At 36.8% G+C, this 20617-nt stretch overlaps 1 protein-coding gene across 4 annotated transcripts in view; it reads left to right on the plus strand.

The window, feature by feature from the left end:
- Window positions 1-16330, plus strand: part of LOC139978748 (uncharacterized) — a 68469-nt gene extending 52139 nt beyond the window's left edge. For 2 of the 4 annotated variants that reach the window (XM_071989212.1, XM_071989215.1), the window contains 5 exons: window positions 973-1111; window positions 1321-1473; window positions 5270-5350; window positions 8394-8477; window positions 10401-16330. In XM_071989212.1, coding sequence (XP_071845313.1) covers window positions 973-1111; window positions 1321-1473; window positions 5270-5350; window positions 8394-8477; window positions 10401-10414 — 471 coding nt within the window. In that variant the 3' untranslated portion in view covers window positions 10415-16330. The remainder of the gene's footprint in view (window positions 1-972; window positions 1112-1320; window positions 1474-5269; window positions 5351-8393; window positions 8478-10400) is intronic. The other 2 variants (XM_071989214.1, XM_071989213.1) reach the window with 2 other exon arrangements.
- Window positions 16331-20617: the final 4287 nt, after the last annotated feature.

Here is a 20617-nt window from a genome sequence, read left to right on the forward strand (position 1 = left end):
ACACTGAACAAATATTTAATATTACGTCACATTTATTCTAGTGAATATTTGTTGAGGATCTAAGTGAATTCTCCCTCTGGATGTTACAATGAAGACTTTATACCTTCATAATTATACATCTTGAGTTTTCAAAAAAGGCTTAGACTGTTAGACTTTGTGTGGATCTGTGCAGTTCATTTGTCCACAGGAAGATTTCTTACACAAGTTTTTGTTGCCTCTGAAGGGATAGATAATTAATAAGTTTGCAACTTAGATGCTGTATACTGTATTGTGTATTACTGTATGTCCTGGCTACAAAGTCTTATTGTAAACTCTCAGTGGCAATTCAGAGGGAAAGGGGTTCTTCCTACTTATAGGTGAAGCTCTCTCTTTTGAAAATAGTAGAAACAAGGTTGTTTTGTAATTATTTTTCTTCCTTTACTTTCTACTTTGCATTTCTAATCTTCTTTTGTATTTATGCTTATAATGTAATTACTGCATGTCTGTATTAATTAGGGTAATATGATTTGAAAAGAAAAAACAAATAAGCAAGTTTAACAAGAAAACTTGTGGAATATAAATCCCTGGAGATCAAGGAAAACATGCCAAAGAAGGAAAAGAAAAGAAGGTTGTAGGAGATTAATTTTGTTGAGAGTAAGGAATAAGTATCTCAAGAGAGTGAAGCTCATTCTCCAGCACTGAAACTGGTCAGTATTAACTGCTTCAGTTTGTGTATAATGCAACAACACAGTTTGATGATGTGTTTGGTACCGCTTTAAATAATCGAGATCAGCATGTGTTGAAAAATGAATGAATGAACGAATTACGTAATGAACCAATCAAGCAATCAATCAATCCATCCCATCATTCATTCATTGAATTTGATGATTACTGCATTTGTGAATCTTTGTCCAATTTTAAGATCCAAACAAAAAATGTCTTTTGGTGACCTTGGAAGTCACAATCCTCCCTTTCATGTTTTTCCTTATGCAGCATGAGGTTAAGAACAGTGTCTACGAACTTCTCTTATTCTTCATCGAAAAGAGCGGTGGGAGCCTGAAACTTTTCGAGACGCAGGATTCCAGTCTATTGAAAATGCCAGACAACCTGTATGAAAATCGTTTCTCTGAGAGTAAGTATGACCCACTTGGCATACCCCTTCAATTTGATCAGGGTCGTTATTCTTTTAAGTATATATTACCACAAAAAAAATGCTACTTAATTTAAAAAAGCCAAACATTTCAAGAGAGTTTCCAGTCTCTTACAGAAACTCAGCAAAATGATTTTTCAAATTAAAAAAAATATATATATATTTATGTTTTTTTTGCACTTTTTTGACAGTTTTTTCTACAGATCCAGAGAATGGGGAACACCCAAGATCTCCATCACATGGATCAAAGCTACCAATGCATGGCAAAGGATCTTTTATTAGAAACCAAAGAGCCCCCTGGACTCCGGAGGAAAGCGAATATCTAGCTCCTGATGTCAAACCAGGTAAGAAAATATTACTGTAATATCTCACCATTAAATAATCTTTGCAGGATAGAAATTAAGAGAAAAATATTGTTTCAATATTGGTGGCCTATTTTTTTTTTTTTATGTATTGCTATAAACGTTATTTATTATAACTTAATAGTGATTGTTGGTGTACGGGTGGCTATTAGTGGGATGGGTGGCATCATTGTTGGTGTGGTAGTTAGTGTGTTAATTGTTGAGACTGTTGGTGCAATCATTTGGTGTCCCTGTTTGTTGGCTGATAACAATGGTTTGTGTTCTTGCTGGTGTGGGTGTTAGTGTCACTCCTGAGGTGACTGATAGTGTTAAAATCAGTGTCATTGTTGTTGTAATTATTGATGTGATTGTTGGTGTGGTTAGTGGGATTATTGGTGTGCTGGATGGTGGCATTATAAATGTGACTGTTGGTGTGGTTAGTGGGAATATTGGTGTGCTGGATGGTAGCATTATAAATGTGACTGTTGGTGTGGTTAGTGGGATTATTGGTGTGCTGGATGGTAGCATTATTGATTTGGTTGTTGGTGTGGTTAGTGGGATTATTGGTGTGCTGGATGGTAGCATTTTTGATGTGATTGTTGGTGTGGTTAGTGGGGTTATTGGTGTGCTGGATGGTAGCATTATTTATTTGGTTGTTGGTGTGGTTAGTGGGATTAATGGTGTGCTGGATGGTAGCATTATTGATTGGTTGTTGGTGTGGTTAGTGGGATTATTGGTGTGCTGGATGTCAGCATTATTGATGTGATTGTTGGTGTGGTTAGTGGGGTTATTGGTGTGCTGGATGGTAGCATTATTGATTTGGTTGTTGGTGTGGTTAGTGGGATTAATGGTGTGAAGGATGGTAGCATTATTGATGTGATTGCTGGTGTGGTTAGTGGGATTATTGGTGTGCTGGATGGTAGCCTTATTGATTTGGTTGTTGGTGTGGTTAGTGGGATTACTGGTGTGAAGGATGGTAGCATTATTGATGTGATTGCTGGTGTGGTTAGTGGGATTATTGGTGTGCTGGATGGTAGCATTATTGATTTGATTGTTGGTGTGGTTAGTGGGATTACTGTTGTGTAGGATGGAGCATTATTTGTGTGATTGTTGAACAATTAATTCATCAGGATATTTTCTTCAATGATTGATATTTCTTTGTAAACATTGGCAATATATCCTTGTGGTACTTATTTAGAAGTTCTCTCTCACCTAAGGTGCTGATATTCCAAGTCAGTGTTTGCTGTTGGTTAACTGTTTTTCCATTTACAACAGAATTGGTTTGTGTTTACATCTATAGAAATCTTAAACTGCAGTATTGCTACCCATTTCAAGCACTTAAACTTCTCACCCCTTTAGTGTTAAGTTTTCATTCTCGCTGTATACTGAATTTCTGTGGTGCCTGTATGTGAGATATTGACATATCTGAGAATAGGCTGAGGTATCTTTGTTTGCATGGGTGTGAAATAACTGTTCCGTGTCACTGAACCCACAGCTTAGGATAGCCTTGCGACCCGATGTTGGAATGCCAGTGGTAGATAATATCATGTTGGAATGCCTTTTCTTTACCTCACCATATTATTTGGCAGAAAATAAAGTGTGTGCTCGTCGCTTTGCAAAGTTCTTCCTTGCTACAGGCTATGAAGAAACATCATTCCTAATGAGAGGCAATGTCAATGTAGTTTTTAAAGTGAGACATTGAAAATTTTCAGTGTTTCTGTTGTTATAGGTGGTAAACATACTGTATGGTACCAGACAGTATCATGAGAATTCAGTTTCAGTGGGTCACAGAATATGTACAGTACAAAACAATATTGGAGTAGAGTTTTGAGGGGAGCATGAGGTATATATCAATCCATAACATTTATTATTTGATGAATTTTGATGTCAACCTTTAATCACATGCAATCGCTATGCAGATCTAACAGCCCTGGTATATTGAAGGAGATTTGTGCAGGGGTTGACTGGACCAACAGATATGTTTGTGTTGTTCTTAAAACTTAGCATTGCATGTAATGTTTTCATAACATTTTGTTTAAGATTGGTTACTTAGCTGAATAGACTTGCACAGGATTGGCTGTTGTTTGGACTAATGGACAGTTGTGGAATATCCCTGAAATAACCTGTGGGTGTTGACACTGTTGAATTGTACAGGCTTGTACAAGATCAGGTGATGTTTGGACTAAAGGACAGTTGTGAAATATCCCTTAAATAACCTGTGGTTGTTTACACTGTTGAATTGTATAGACTTTGTACAGGATTGGGTGTTGTTTGGACTAATGGACAGTTGTGGAATATCCCTTAAGGGCATGACTGAATGAAGTTTGAGAGCTAAAGCCATGACATTTGATCAAGACTACATACTATATAATGGACAATGTTGTTTACATCTGTACGTAGACAACATTCAAGAGACAGTGATGTTGAGTCTGGAGAGAACCCTGTTCACCAGTTAATACAACCAGTCATCAGGGATCATGAAATCTACACTAGAGTTGTTGAATACTCTCTGATCTGGAAATAGTTGATTTAGTAATCAATCTGTTGCTTTGAGTAATAGTATTTCCTCTTTCTTTTTCAAAGTATTATGTTAATTGTTGATAGAGTTCATTTTTGTATGCACACATGTCATAGAGCATTCAACAGCAATGTGAGCCGGGTTATAGTTTAAAAGATGAAGGTCCGATCCCACAAGTTTTGATAATCCGTCGATCTGCTGTTTATCGACAGGAGATACCATTCATCTTACCTGAATAAACCTCTTTTTGTTTAAACAGCCATAGATTCCACTATTGATATGTACTTTAGAGCTTTAATCAGATCAGGCAACATGAAAGGGAACTTTACATAGGTTTTTAAATCATCTCAACGGTTAATCAAAAGGTTAATCAAATGGAAATACTGGAAAAACCGACACAGAACCTTTTAGCCTTCGATGCTTCATTCAGCTGTTTTTGCTTATGAGTAACATTATTATAAAACATTTAATTGGGTGACACACACAAGACTGAGACGCTGCCAGTAGCCAATCGGCGATGCCGATTCTAATACCTCTGGGATATATGAGAAGAAAATTCACACCTATGAAATATCGTCAGGTTAATGGGCCACTGTTCTGCCATAATTGCAAGACTAGCAGATAAAGGTGTTTTGAAGTAAATGAGCAGTTTGCCAACAGGTTTTCCTCTCTTAAAATTGAGGAACTGTGAGGTGGACAAACAGCAGTGTTGCCAGTTTGCTGTTCAATAAAAAATTCTTTGGCCAGAGAAAAACGAAGTGGTTTCACCAAACAGCATTCTAGCATTCTTAGCATGTATTTTTTATTCTTGAATGGCCACAAGTTTAAGTAAAACAACAGCTACAATATTTTAAATTCCCCCCAAAACTAAGAAGATTGATTTCAACCATATCATGGTGGTCAGTAGGGCTTATGATTGCATACAGGTGTCACTCCCCAATGTTCACCTAAGAGAACCAAATTGCAAACGAATTGCCAACCAATACCATTCCTAACCATGGACACGGTTAATCGCCATGAAATAAGAGCACACCTATATTGAACATTACCTGATTTGGCTGTCAGTTTGCCCGATTGCATAACAGAGAACTGGCAACCCTGATTTCAAGGTAGTGGTATTGTCCTGTTGACTTAACTTGCAGGCATCCTCATATAGGTACTAGGTAACTTTGGATAAAGCTATGAAGGAAACTGGATGGGTTTTTCTTTTTTCCAGTTGCGATTGTAATAGGCCAGTGCTCGTTTCATATAATTGTGTATTAATCAACTTTACTTTAATAGACCGACATGATGATGCAGGTTATGTAGGACCAAGCCATGGTTATGAAAATACTACCAAACTTAAAGCTTTAGCCGAAGAAGGTAAGAATTAAATCCACAGCTTCTTCCTGAATAATAGCATCCATCCTGGCTATCCTGTTTTTAACCAATTCTTCACTTTCCAATATACGGACATCTGCTGCATGGTCGCATGTCAGCTATCTGGTAGTAGTAAACTTCTTCAGTCGATAGAGCCCAGTATTTTGCTGGTTGTATGGTCGGCTGATTTAATTAGTTGGCATGTCTTTTCTTTTTCCTGTGATGTTTCAGTCTCGTTATTTCAGTCTTCCTTAACTTGGTCTAAATTAAGTTTCAATACAGAGTAGATGATTTCATTTAATACTTTCCTGTTTGGGCTCTTGAAGTGAGTCACTAAGAAAAAAAAATGCATTTTGGAAAGTTACTACTGAAATGTCTGCAGTAGTATAATATTTCCATATGGAATCACTAATACCTACTTAGTCTTATATTTTGATTATAGTGTAAAATCTCCTTTTTTCTTGTTGGATTCATAAGAATAAGTAACATCGACAGGGACCAAGGTGACAATCGAAGTGGACATAAACTAGCTTTGTTTGAAGCTAGCATAGTAGGCCAGAAATGATCTTTGAAAAGAAGACTATGGATGAAAGTTTCATGAAATCTGTACCCATTGATAGTAAATTGGAATGGCCTTTTTCAGCTGTATACACATAAAGTTGTTAGCGTATGTTGTAGGTCTCTACTGAAATACAATGAAATATAATAATACCCATCAGCGATTGGATTTTGGTCATAAGACAGATTGTTGGAATTTTATATTTGGCAGCTGCATATACCTTGAAGACAATACCTGTAGTGTTGTGGCATGTTGCATGGCATTCTTGTGGTATTTAGAATTGGTCACTGCTACTTTCTTCTTCATTGTTAATCTGTTGTCGCCGTTCTGCTTGTTGTCCAACCCACGAAACTCTGTAGAATATTCACATTTGTCTTACTAAATGCAAGGCACCCGTAGATGTTTACTATAGTCGCACTCTCTCTGTCCAGCTTCCGCTTTCATTATTTAAATTCACTTTTTTGTCTTCTCACATTCTTTTTGTCGACAATTTCCTATCCAGGGCATCTTATCCTTTTCCGGCTTCATGTAGATCATAAAATATTAATGTTGTGGTTGTTGAATAATACAGACGGTTTTAACCAAGTCCCTATTACATGACAATGTGAGCGATATGCTATGGGGAACTAATTTTCTTCTCGCTTTTATGGATGTAAAACCCAGCATCGATTTGTTTTCATACAAGAGGACAAGATCGTTGATGGGAAATCATTTATCCTTGTGGACTGCATGGCTTTTACTTTCACTTTTTGTCAAATATCTCAGAACTCTGTGGTGATGAATGACGCAGTCAAATTTAAGAGAGTAAAACTCAAAGAGACGGTTGTATGAAGGTTATTTCACACATATTCCAATTACTGACTCCACTGAACTCTGAATCACTGAATTTATCTGACTTATTTTCTCTGAAATTTTTGAGAATTAAGAAAGTTTGCTGGTGCAGTATTGTAAGTGAACAGGGGTCAATGGTGAAAAGCTAGGTAAAGAGCACATTTAACTTCTTGATATGCAGAAAATGCAAATACATGCAGTTGCTGCATTGACCTAGATGATCCATTGTACGTCACTTAAAATAAATCTGACCTATTTCCAGATATTCTGTTAACCTGTAACTTTGTAATAAACTGACCTGTTAAGTAATGCTTGAGATACATCAACATAGGACTGAACCAATCAGTGAAGTTGAGAGATATCAATATTGGACTGATGCAAACAGTGATATAACTGTACATCTATAAGATCGATGTGATCAGTGATGTAGAGGTACACCTCTATAAGACTGATGTAATCAGTGTTGTTGAGGTACATCTATATAAGACTGATGTAATCAGTGATGTAGAGGTACATCTCTATAAGACTGATGCAATCATTGTTGTTGAGATACATCTATATAAGACTGATGCAATCAGTGTTGTTGAGGTACATCTATATAACATTGATGCAATCAGTGTCGTTGAGATTCATCTATATAAGACTGATGCAATCAGTGTTGTTGAAATACATCTACTGTATATAAGACTGATGCAATCAGTGATGTAGAGAGACATCTATATAAGACTGATGCAATCATTGTTGTTGAGATACATCTATATAAGACTGATGCAATCAGTGTTGTTAAAATACTGCCAGATGTATGCACTGATAGAGGTGGCATTAGATTTGGGCTTATCTTCTGAAACAGAAAGTCTTCAGTCTGCATCAAAACAAGATTTGGAGGTCATGCATGCTTTCTAACCATCAGGTGTATATATGCAAATTAACATCTCACGAGGAGTGGAATTATCGACCAGTTTACTACAATCTCTTTTCCTTGTGTGTTTGAGAGGATTGACAGAGCATTTTAATATTATGTGAAGTCATCCTTGTGGAGAACCAAAGAATGATTTCATCAGTTTCACTCCACAGAGGGTTGCTGGTAAATACAATGGTTAACCTCTGCGCCTGGATGATTATTACCACCCTGCCCCCTTCCCAGCCCCTCTAGCTCCTTCCACGCAGTGTAATTAAACTAGTGTGAATAGATCATCCACTTGCTATCCCCTAAAATCATCTTCTAGCAGATATAATCCAGCAGTGTATCTTTCTGGCTACGGGCCTATGCATGTAACCTCTCATGATAACTCAAACGTGTTTTCACACCTGTTTACTAACTTGAATATGTCTCAGATTCTGTTTATATCATCCTTGGTGGAATAGTGACAGTCTGATCCTCCATAAATTCTCTATAATGGAATGGACACCTTATATTGTCCTATACCTAGTACCCTAACATGCATCCTTCTCTGCAGCATGAACCTATACCTTTGCTTTTCCTCCCACATTTTTGGTCAGATGTTTATCAAACTAAAAACAAGTAGTTTTTCTCTTTATTAATGTCTTTTAATCTGCTAGATGGTATTGTCCTGTCTGTTTTTTATCCGTATCTTGAGTTTTTGCTAATCCTTGCACCGTTCTTTGCCTCTTTCTCATTTACCTCACTAATGACAGGCGCACCTTCAAGACATAACGCACCACCACTTCCTAAAATCAGAGAGGAGGGGAACTCAAAGTATGCCGGCAGTATTTCGAAAAGTAAGTTATGCATTAGGAACGTATATCATTGAATAGAGGAGGAAACCCTGCCAGGGAGTTTGGCATTAATTGCTCCACAGTGGAACTGTGGTATTTCACTCTTCTTTGTTCAGCAGCATTCTTGTCAAGTTTTCTTGAATGGTTCAGTTCACAATGATATTTTCATGTGAGGAAAGCATTGCAATGAGAAAAACAAAACTGAATGGGAAACCATGAGGATTAAAGATTTGATTGAGTTTGGTCCGAAAAGTTAATCGTTCTTTTTAAAGTCACATTCACTGGTGTTGAAGCTTCTCAAGAACCGGAAAATGTATTTAGATGAATTATCTGGGCTTTGTATTTCACTCGGTGGTCCATTTTAAAGGTGTCTTATTTCACACAACCTATCACATTTTGGTAGTACATAGCCATAAAACGTTGAAAATTCTGGAACCTCCCGTGGATGAAGTGATATTGTTTTTAAGTGCTGTCAGCCACAAATTTATCAGCACAGATGTTTATGTGAATTCAGGATGTCCTAATTAGCATTTGTTAATTGAAAATTCTTGGGGTTGTCTAAGTATGGGACACAATCATTTTGGAATGTCTTAAAAGAGCGATTGCTGAAGCTATTTTAGTTGTGGGTGTAAAATAACCAGTGATACATACAGCATAATGCCCAATGACTTGACTGTTGGACAGGTCATTCAAATATGATGCAATCACTTTGTATGTTTGTAGTGGAATGAAGTTTACCAAGCCACAAGGTCTTTTACTCTTTTTGTCCTCTTACTGTCAATACCATTGCAGTGAATAGTTTGCAGATGCACCGTATATTTGAAGTCAATCAATATTGTCTCAAATATGCTAGAATTAGCAAGTTTGGATCATTAACAGTATGGTCGAACTGTCATAGCCACATCTACAGTCCCCTTCCCCTGAACTGAAGATCAGCTAATTCCATTCTCCCCGATGTCTGGAGATATTCTGGTGGTAACAGTCGTTTGGAAGTAACCATCGCCAAATGAGGTTGGCTGTTGGAATCTGGAAGGAAACAGAAAACTCCAGGAAATTATGTGTGGAAACGAATCTCACTTTGTTTGTCATAGCATTGATCAATTTGTTGGGAATCCAGTTACAGAGCTTCCGTAGCCACACAATCTTCTATTCAAACTCTTTATCATGACTTACTTTAAGTCAATATCTGCTGACACCTTCCACACGTTTATTCACCCTTTTGACTTTATGCACCCATTTTACTAACAATCCATTGAAATATAGTAAACAATAAATTGTTTAGAAGCCAATCAGGTTGAAGGTACTAAACTGACACGAACAATCGTCAATGTTTCTAGTTCTTTTAATTGCATTATAAGTATATGTATAGGGTATACATATATATATATATATATGTATATATATATATATATATTAATGTATTTATCGCATTAATGTGTGAAGTACGATTGCGTAGCTTCAGGAGTCAATTTTCAAAGGGAGCGTATTCAGTCCAACAGGAAGCGGTTAACTTAAAATTCGAATTTTAGACTATTGTTTTCAGGTTACTGAACAATATAAATTGTCTTTGATCCCTGCCTTCATTATTCCTTTAAGAGAGCCCTAAATTAGAGCACTAAAAAAGATTAATTTTCCTTTAAACATCGACCAGTCGACATATGTCACAAAGAAAGACCCACTGAAGTCCCAATATGACAGCCAGATTTGCTTGTTTCTCGGGCCACAAAATGCTTATTGATTTCACATACAAATACAATGGGAACATATTGTACATAATGTAGACTGTCTTCTTCAGTTCTCATCTATGCTGGATTGAGTAAATCTCTGTTGCTTTGATTGGTTACGGGGCATGTGGTTGGATATGAGGCTGGTTTTGCGACTTTGTATGTCATATTTGTGACTTCAACTGTTTTATTTCTCCTCCAGGTTTCCGAAAGTGATTCTGTCGTCCCATGGCAGAAGCAGCCATTTTACCTGCCCACGTTCAACTCACTAATGTAAAGTTTTAAAGGTGTATGGATCTATTGCAATGAAAGGGCAAGTTCTTGATTTAACTCCAGAACTACAGTAATTTGACGAGTACTCTTCAATTCTAGAAGAGTCCAACAATTGTCCATCAGCATCATGGCTCCACAGAGTTTATCAACGCTGTTATCAGTGTGTCGGTACGACATGGTAAGAGTACAGTAATATCTGTTAAGTGATCGAACACAATGACACATCGATTCTTTGCTATGTGAGGCTTAACATATGACCTGGAGATAAATATGAGGATAGCACACTGATATCTAACGATGACAGAATGGACATGGATAGGAGGCTGCCTGTATCGGTATGTTTGGAACTGTTGGCACATATCAATAGTTGCAGGGCTGGACATGGATAGGAGGCTGCCTGTATTGGAACGTTTGGAACTGTTGGCACATATCAATAGTTGCAGGGCTGGACATGGATAGGACGCTGCCTGTATTGGAACGTTTGGAACTGTTGGCACATATCAATAGTTGCAGGGCTGGACATGGATAGGACGCTGCCTGTATTGGTACGTTTGGTTCTGTTGGTATATATCCACAGTTGCAAGTGAAATCATCTTAATTCACTTTCAACAGAGGGGTAAATTTATTCTCCTAATGTATGTAAAAAGTAACCATCAGTTTCAGAGCTAGAGGCAAGAGCACATGGTACATATACGTACCTGTGAGTGGGAGACGAATTCCTGTCTAGCAACTTCAGTCTATGGTTACGAGTTTTGTTTTACAGTACTTGCTGTGTGATCAATAGGCATCCCAATCTTATTTCTTTCATTGTTTTGGTATGGTGGACTGTACTTGCCATTGACTGGGCTATCTCACATTATACAGCTTTACTATTTTTAACCATAGCGTTCTCCTACGTTAACCGTTTTGTACATGTTTCAAGCAAATAGGGACCTAATTAGTCTTTCCAAGAACAGAATTGAAAATGAAAACATTGATTGGGCAGCGTGCCTGTATACTTAGAGTGATATGAGACTATTAATAGTAGTTTTCATTTCAACTAACTGTGAAGTTAACCTGTAAATAAGTAATCATCTTACAAATATGTATTTAAACTGAAAGTAAAAGTACTTTACACTTTTTGTTGAGATTATGTCAGTAGTGTAAATTTTAAAGTAGCTGGGTGCCTTCCATATTTCACGTGTGAACATAATTTTACTCAATTAGTTGCAGCTATGTCCTGTGTGCAAAACTATGAAGTTTTTCTATTTGCCCAAACAAAGAGATGCCATTAGCTGGTTGTTAAGAGTCTGCGGCTGATGGCAACAGCACATATTGTTATATGCAGAGTAGGCTAGGCTAGATAACTCCACTAATTGTGTCATGTTAGGTTAGTCGTATTAATGGTGACGTTTGTGTTGAAATGCTACAAACATTCTCCAGATTTAATAACCAGCTATAGTAATGGTACTACCAAATTACAAAATGTCTTCTTTCAAGGTTCTGTTGTGGTAGCTGTTTAGGCAGCTATTTTAACAAAGGCCGGTATCAGCGCAGCAATTCAGTACTAGAACCATGTCTCTCACATGTCTCTACATGTCTCTCACATGGAAGATAATTAATTATATGAAAGTTGTTGAAACTGTGATAAAAGGAATGTTACGTAGTTGTTATGAACTAAGTCTGAAATTTATATGTAACAATTATATGAAAGTTGTTGAAACTGTGATAAAAGGAATGTTATGTAGTTGTTATGAACTAAGTCTGAAATTTATATGTAACAACAACAGAAAAGGTCAGTAATTCTGGCTTATATTGCAAAAGTCTCCCACTTAATTACGTATGCTTCTTTTTTTTATACATGTATTAATTTGTTTGGAGGAGATGTTGGAATAGGGAGGGGGTGGTGGGTGGTGATCTATTTTTATTCTTGCTGAGAGTTTTCACCAGGTTTTCCATTCTTATTGAAATTAAATCCTGGAAGAATCTTAAGATTAAACAAAGCAATAAGTTCATGTAGAAATATTGTATCATTTTCCAATTTTGCTACGTTGAAAGCATAATGTTTGTTAATTTATGCAACTTTCTCTTGAGAGAACAAGGACATTTTTGACAGGAATGAGATTAGAACCAGTGACACCAGGATTATAACTCTTGCATCAATTAAGTTTGATGACATCATGTGATCTACTGTAACTCATTCCTAATCTTATAATTATTTTAATGATAACAAGAATATCAATGAGACCATGGCTCTAACTATGTCAGTATGTAATCATGACATTATATTTAACATTTTAAGCCAACAGTTTCCGTAAGTACTTCAATGGGACATTTCCTACTTTTGTTGTATTTTGGATTTGACATTACCATGACATCTACCTCCATAAATAATAAACTAATATAGCTTAGATGGAACAAGGCTTTCAGATAAAAAAAAAAAAGTCCTCTTCAAAACTTAGCTGAGTGTTTTTATGTGATTATTGAAACATTTGTACAAACAGTCAAGTTGTATTGAGGAAGTAAGACAAGAAGCCAACATAACATGTTTTATTGGATGATGTTACAAAACAGCATAGCTAGACTCCCAAAGAGGTATAGTCTCTTTCCATCACAGTATTGATTCCTACCTTCAAAATTGTGGATTCATCTGTTCATTTGTTTGGTGTGTGTGTTTGGGATGGCAGGGGGGGGGGGGTGGGGGGGAGGGAAGGTTTGGATTTTGGTTAGGAAGTTAACTTTTAGTGATATGATTGAACATTATGTATTTTATTTGAAGTTTTGTAGTAATCCACAGAATGTAAGTTAAGTCTTGTGTAACATATTCCCAGAGATGTGTTCCCTCAACGTACTGCCAACTTTCAAAAGTAATAATTTAAGGTATTGTTTTTTAGATACTTTTCTGTACATTCCTTTTGGTGTTTTTTTTATTAAATTGTTTATTATATTGTTTATTAACTTGTTTAGTACTAAACCATATGTACTATATACCATCGTGTACATTCAAACCTTGTTGCGATGAGGAGAGATACTTTTAATGAAAAATGCAAATTTCAAGATTTTTGTTCAAAAAGCATTCATTCTTACATTCATGTGTCATGCATTGTAGGTATAAGATGCCTGTTTCATGTATGGGTGGATAAGTTAACAAATGTCTCCTGTAACAGTCGAGTGAAATCTTGGCCGATTAGCTATAAAAGCTCTGCAAAATGTTTATGCAAAGATTAAAGAATATATTTCCAATTCTTTTTGGTTTTTCGTTAGAACACCTTCCATGATCCATAGAGTTTCAAGTTTTGAAGTTTTAGCTTAGAATAACTGAACCAGTATTTATTAATATCATACTTCAACTTATTCGTAAGCTGTACTGGATATTTCAGTATGTATAACACATTGACAAACAACAAATTCCTTTTAATATCATTGCGGCCAATATTTGTACAAAATTTGCTATATACTATATGGCAAGTTTCTTAGTTTTCTTAGTATGCATATAGTTTCTCACTATGCTCATTTATTGAAAAATGAATGTTGATTTCTCTAGCTTTGGTCCTTTGGTAGTCCTAACTCTCCTCATCCCAGACCTAAGCAATATTGATCATGATGTAAATATATGCAAATGAGGGTGAGCTTGGGTGGTTCCATGGATTATACAGCTGAAACGTAACTTTAAGACAATTGTATTTATGCAAACCATTTTTTACACAGTTTAAGTGTTATTGTCAAAGTTATGAGGTAACTGTTAGAAGTCTATTATTCTGATAGATTTGAGTCAACGCTTGTGATAAATAGAACAGTTTTGTGAATAATGGCGGTTGTATTTTAGAAAAGGTGAAGAAATTATGTAAATAAATGCAAATTTGTATTAACATTTTTGGTTTTGGTTTTTGTAAAGAATAAAATAGTATGCAACTTACATTCTGTATGTATTTAATAGGAAATATCATGACTCTGTACTTCACATTTCTTTGAGCACTTGATAACGCTTTCAATATTTTGTGACCTGGAAGTCTGGTATGATTGTCTTATTTTAGGTGAAACAGTTTACAATCTTTGTAAAGATTTTAAACTGCCACATGTATATGCACCTTTAAGTCGGGGTTTTGTTATAACAAGGGCGCCAGTCATATACTTGGAAATGACTCTGTTTTGTGTACAAGTGTCTTGGTATCTGTAGTACTGTTTAATTTGAATAGTGGTTGTTGTCATCTCCAATACAGTGAAGAGATTCGTCGGTATTTGCTCATAGAAAATATTTCAACGTCAATTTAACTGAACTAAATTAATGAAAAACATTTTCATGTGTGTGTCCACCTCATCAAGAAAGAAACAAAAGTGTTTCCAGAAGCCAAGCATCCTGGAATAACATTGTACATTATCCCATCTGGAGGTGTTTTAAGGTCCTTTGACTGATCGTTGATCTTTTCTTATGCATCCTGTGCTGTTAAATATCATAGGACTTTGATTTCAGATAATCATGTCTTTGCCTTTATGTGAATATTAATCTTTGGCTAATTTCCACCTTCAAAATGTAAGATATGTGTAACCAAAAATGTCTTGAATTATCAGAAAGAAAGAATTGATGTAACCTGGACGTATCAGAGTGGAGTGACTTTGACGGTTAAATGACATAATTACCTGAATTAATGCATACCACTGATTTGAAATGTGAGTTTATATTAATGATTAGTACTAGCAAGAATGCTGTAGAACTTTCCAAAATTCATACTCATTGGGTTCAACAAGACTAACTTCCTCTGTACCTTAATAGCAATAAATAGCAGATACCAGGGCTGTAGCCTGTGTATAATCCCTAGGGGGTGGGGGTAGTTAAGGTACATTGGTAAATATTACGCCATTCCTACAGTACGTACCTAGAAACTTGAGATTGCACACTACTGACTAATGAAATCAAATGAAATGATATGAACATTTTGCTAAACCTAACTGGAATAGCACATACTTTCATTTATAAGCAGTTCTCAATTACCTGATGCAGTGAAAAGTCATGGGAAACTACGGGAGTATTTATTCTCCTCGTTATGATTTACGATTAAACAATGAAAGTATAGATACTTTGAATTATTTCCCCATGTTACACTCCAGTGTAGTGTTAACTGTTTAACATATGACACTTTCACTTTTCTCTTGCGATCAACTTTGACAAGTGTATATTAAGTTAATAGAGTAACTAGACTGATTCTATACGGTTTTATAATCTCTTCGTCAGAACTACTCAATAAATAAATCATCGTCATGCCACGTTATATGGCTGCTATAGAGCTGGTTTCACAATTAATATCAAATAATATGTTCTATGTGGCTTCTGTTTAATCTTCTTCATTTCTATTAACAAACTTCCCGTCGACTTCCTATGAAAAACTTATAAATGCTACAAACTGTTAGAAACACTATCAGCGTAAAGTCAATTCCTTAAAGATAGATTTCTGGTTGATGGTACATCTTTGTTTATTAATATATTATATATTTACAACTTCAGTACAATATTTTGATTACTTGTTTCATTCTCTGTGCCACTTTTTCTTGCACACAGCTGTGTAGTAGTAGTATGTTGTTGTTGTTGTAAACAAACAGTACAGAGGTGACCTATATTATTGCCTTTACTTTTGATATTGGTTACACATATAATAAGGGTATGTGAATAATTTTAACCTTAACCATTCCTAACATATTGATCTTATTATGTACACATGATTACGAGTTTATGATGAATATTATTGTATGGTATTGTACGTATGTTTGTTTGTTTGTTTTTAAAAGTAAATTTGTTCATTTTTAGTAGATTATGCTCGTTCTAATTTTCAAGTACTCAGAGCTAATTGCTATAATATTAAATCAAATCAGTCAGATTAATATAAACTGTCATTTGTCTTTTGTCATAGTCATATAATTATCTATCACACAATTGTTGTGAACATATGAAAAAAGCAGCCGATCCTGCACCTGTTAGCTATCATCTGGTGAACATACTGAGAAGGCAACAATGGAGATCAGTGGCGTTCACAGGATTCAAATTGAAATTGAAAACACATCCTGTCCACCAAAATACACCTAAACATAGGAAAAGAAACTAGAAACTTTACACATGCTTATATAATAAAGACCATTTTAGTTGTTGTATAAAATGTAAAAGTGATTTTGAACTATTGACCTGGGTATCTAGGGTATTCCAAAACCTAGGACTAGTGTAACCTATCTGACAGTTAGTTGTGAAGTTGCAGAATAGGTATGTTCACGAAATAAATTTGACTGTTGTCTGGTATTATGGTAATGAATTGTATTAGTAGGAGAGTAAAAAGATGAAAACTTTGTTGGAAGCAAGCATTCCGGCCACTTGAACATAAAAATACCCAACTGATAATGATGTCAAAAATTGTCAGTAACTTTCAAAGGTGGTGGCGGGCCAAACTCGAAATTTCCCCTAACTAATTTAGGTAGGAGCATGAACCTTTATGGAAGGGTCAGAGGTGAGTGAGAGGGGTGGCCCTTAGGCAGTTGAAGTCAACTCTAGTACAGGGGATTTTGGGGTCATCCTTCATAAAAATGAGGACCGTAGATTGATGCTCCCTGAGGGATATTTAGGCTATAAGTTAGGTCTTTAATTACGTACAAATGCAAGGCTGTGTTAACATACACTCTTGTTTTTTTTTGTGTGACATTGAAAAGGGAAGTATACATGGGGAGGAGAGGTCTTATTTTCCCAGCTGAATGTAAAAATACCCTGGCTGAAAGGAACAATCCCCCACAAACTGACAATAGAGGGTGGGGTCATGACCCCCTCCTCTTGGCTCTTACATTTACTTGGAAAGACACATAATGGTCAGTGGCAAGATCAAACTTTAGTGATCATTTTATAAGCTAATGACCTCATATTAAACAGACAATGCAATCTCAATAAACTGATTGAATAACATTTTAAGTAAATTTCAAATTTAATTAACATATCCAAAATTGACACGTTCTCTTAAAAAGTAATGTTTTTTTTCTTGTACCTTCTATCTATGACATGTTCTGAGTTCTCTAAACATCAAAACATTCTTCAAGAACACAGTTTCCACATGCATGTATAAGGCACCATCATGTTCGTTTCCAGGGTAAGGATGGGGTGATTTGTCTCCCCTTGGTGCAGTCACTGTACTAAAACGAATTCGATTATTATGGTTGTTTAAAGCAACATTTTGTGGTTAGTAGACAATTTTACCAAACCGGCTGTTATCGATGTTTAGCATATGACATCAACATTTTGTTCCGCAGACACATAATCACATGCAAACAGAATGTTGCTTCAAATTTGCAACGATACTTCACTATTCCACCTATAGCTATAATGACCTGCAGGTTTCTGAGGTTTTAATTTGAAAGACATACATCGAACACATTCATGAGCAAAGCCTGAAATTGTATTTCACCCTAGCTAATTCCTGCAAAGCTGAGTAGGAATTCAGTTTCATTAATATCAGATTCCACACGTTTTCAGTGAAGTGCACAGTATTACAAAGGTGGGTGAGTGTGTGCATCGGGGGAGGGGGAGGGGGGAGGGGCTGTAAGCTCCCGTTGACTGATTAAGGTAGGAGCATGGAGCTTTATGGAAGTTCTTCCCGTGGGCCCATATGTGTGTTCTCATTCTTCTCTGATTTAATGTTTACAATCCCGACTGAATGTTTCCGTCCCCGACTGACGATGGACACAGCTTCCATTCCCCTCCCACCACCCCCATTTTTCCGCGCGCGACTGCTCTTTGTAGAGTACACTTCAACTTAACATGTGTCAAACTGCATGTAAGGAAGCCTGAAATTCTTAAAGCTTACTATGTTCCCGATTGTCTTGAATGGAGGACAGCTGCCAGCCACTTAATTGGGAGTCAACCCAAGCTATCTTCATTCGCTTACCTGAGATTTTAACTCACAGACGAGAATGGCCAGTGTACGTACCGCCATCTTTTCAACAATGTTAGCAAACAATATCAGTACTGCAGGAAAAATACCCAGCACTCACTTGAAAATTAATCATCAGCATGCCATTATTAAGTGATCAAAATGTTTCAATATCAGTTTATCAGAAATAACATCAACATGTTACAACAACTCAATATCAATGAGTCAAAACTAAAATCAATGAGTTTTATGCAATCTGGGAATTGGTTTAAGTTTTATTTTAACCTATCGGCGTTCATGGTCGTTTCACATATGCAGAATATATATTTATATGTCACCAAATAAAAACAATACTACACAAATAATTAATATTAAAACCTCAAGATCAATGGTAAGTGTAACTTGTAAAGTGAGGTGTTTCTGGCATTTGAGTTCAGGGCGTTCTTGAAATTTACAAAAAAAAAAAAAAACATTGCTTCTGCTTTCCCGGTTGTTGATCGATATACTTCAAATTTGAAACTAAACGTAAAGTGGACGCGGGATACAGACTTGTTCAGGAAGGTGGTAATATCTTTTGCAGAGAGTTGTTGGGAGTATATCGCACCACAACTAGAGTAGTGCACGTCCGCTTGAGGTTAACCATTGTCGGAAAATAGCCCTAAAGTGCCCTACTGTGTTGAGTTTTCTGAGTCATCTGCATTCTTTTTGATGATTGGATGTTTAAGAGGATGGAATAAACTACTGATGGTCTAAAAACTGAAGGATTGAGGTTATTTAAAGTTGATGGTAAGGGGAGCACCACGATAAACGTTGAGCTTTTCTACCTCAAAATCTAAACGGTCATGGACGTGGCAAAAGTTGAATGTTGTATGATATCCCAAGCAATTAGCTATCATACGGTGGGTATAGGACATGTCAGTTGAAAACTTCAATCTGTGCTCCATCGGCCTTGGAAAGTGACGAGTTTAGTGTGTAAGTCAATGGAAGCAATTAATTGTGGTGCCGGGTACCTATAGTTGACTTTAGTTGACGGCATGACTTCACAGCCACAGAAGTTCTCAAAGCAACAACTCTCAAGATGATACAACAGAGAGAGACAATCAAGATATCTGAGACAATTGAACGTTGTAGCGGTAACAATTTGTTATTTGTCACAACAAAGGGGTGGATTCAACTAACAACTGTTTCAAAAGAGAAAATAAGAGAATCTACTTGAAAAAGTAAGTGTAGTTGATATAAAATGGGGATAAATGATGTATTTCAAAGCAGCGGCGTAACGATGAGTCTGGGGGCCCCTGGGTCCAGGGAAGGAAGGGCCCCCTGGCTGCTGCGGAGAAACAACCGATATGCGCGCAGCGCACATCACGAGCGCGGAGCGCGAAGTCCCAAAGGCGTGGGTCCAGGGCCCGCCTTAGGGCCCTGGAAGCCCTGGGGTTCTACAAGCTCTCTGGTGCAATCTAAGCCGTATATGGAACATTTCGTGGTGATTTTATCGACTGAGATTTTGGGGAAAATCTGCGTTCATAGACACATTTTTGGTCCGCCTTGTCTGTCATACTGGGAACATGAAAAAATGTGTTGCAAAGCTAGAATACATTAAGAGATTGAAAGGACAATAAGACCAAATGACCAATGTCCAATTAACATAAACATGTATATTTCCACCCGTGGCGTAACTCCTGTAGACAAATGGTATCCAAGTTCCCGAGAACTTGGAAAGGCTAGAGCCTTGGTTTTCAACCTTTTTTCGATCACGAGCCCAATTCGTCTTCCGAGCCGTCCTCGCGAGCCCATACCCTACCCTGCAAAGTTATCAACTTCATAAAATCAATTTCACAGCGTTTATTAGTGTATTCTTGACACAGGTGACCCGGGGCCTCAATCAGAGCTATATGTATGTTCCTCCGTGATCAGATGACAGGTACTGCCCAATTAGAGCCTATCTCAAAGATTTCTTGCAACCCTCAATGGTACAAGGCAATGGTACAAAGCAAGGCTTCCACACATCATAACCTTGGTAAATACGTAGTGTGCAGTGGTTGGTGGGAGTCACCGAATTCTCTTATACTAGTCTTATAGCGTTAGGGTTGAGTAAATTTTACCCGCTGTACAAGGTTTCATCGAAGAGGCTTCCTAAGAAACATCATCATGTGCCTTCGCCACCAGCCCCCAAAAATGCCACAATTTTTAATCATTACTGGGGCAATGCTCGCGAGCCCACAAAATTGGCTTCGCGGCCCCAAATGGGCCCGCGAGCCCAAGGTTGAAAACC

The sequence above is a fragment of the Apostichopus japonicus genome, chromosome 13 (genome assembly GCF_037975245.1).
Source record: "Apostichopus japonicus isolate 1M-3 chromosome 13, ASM3797524v1, whole genome shotgun sequence".
Classification (NCBI taxonomy): Eukaryota; Metazoa; Echinodermata; class Holothuroidea; order Aspidochirotida; family Stichopodidae; genus Apostichopus; species Apostichopus japonicus.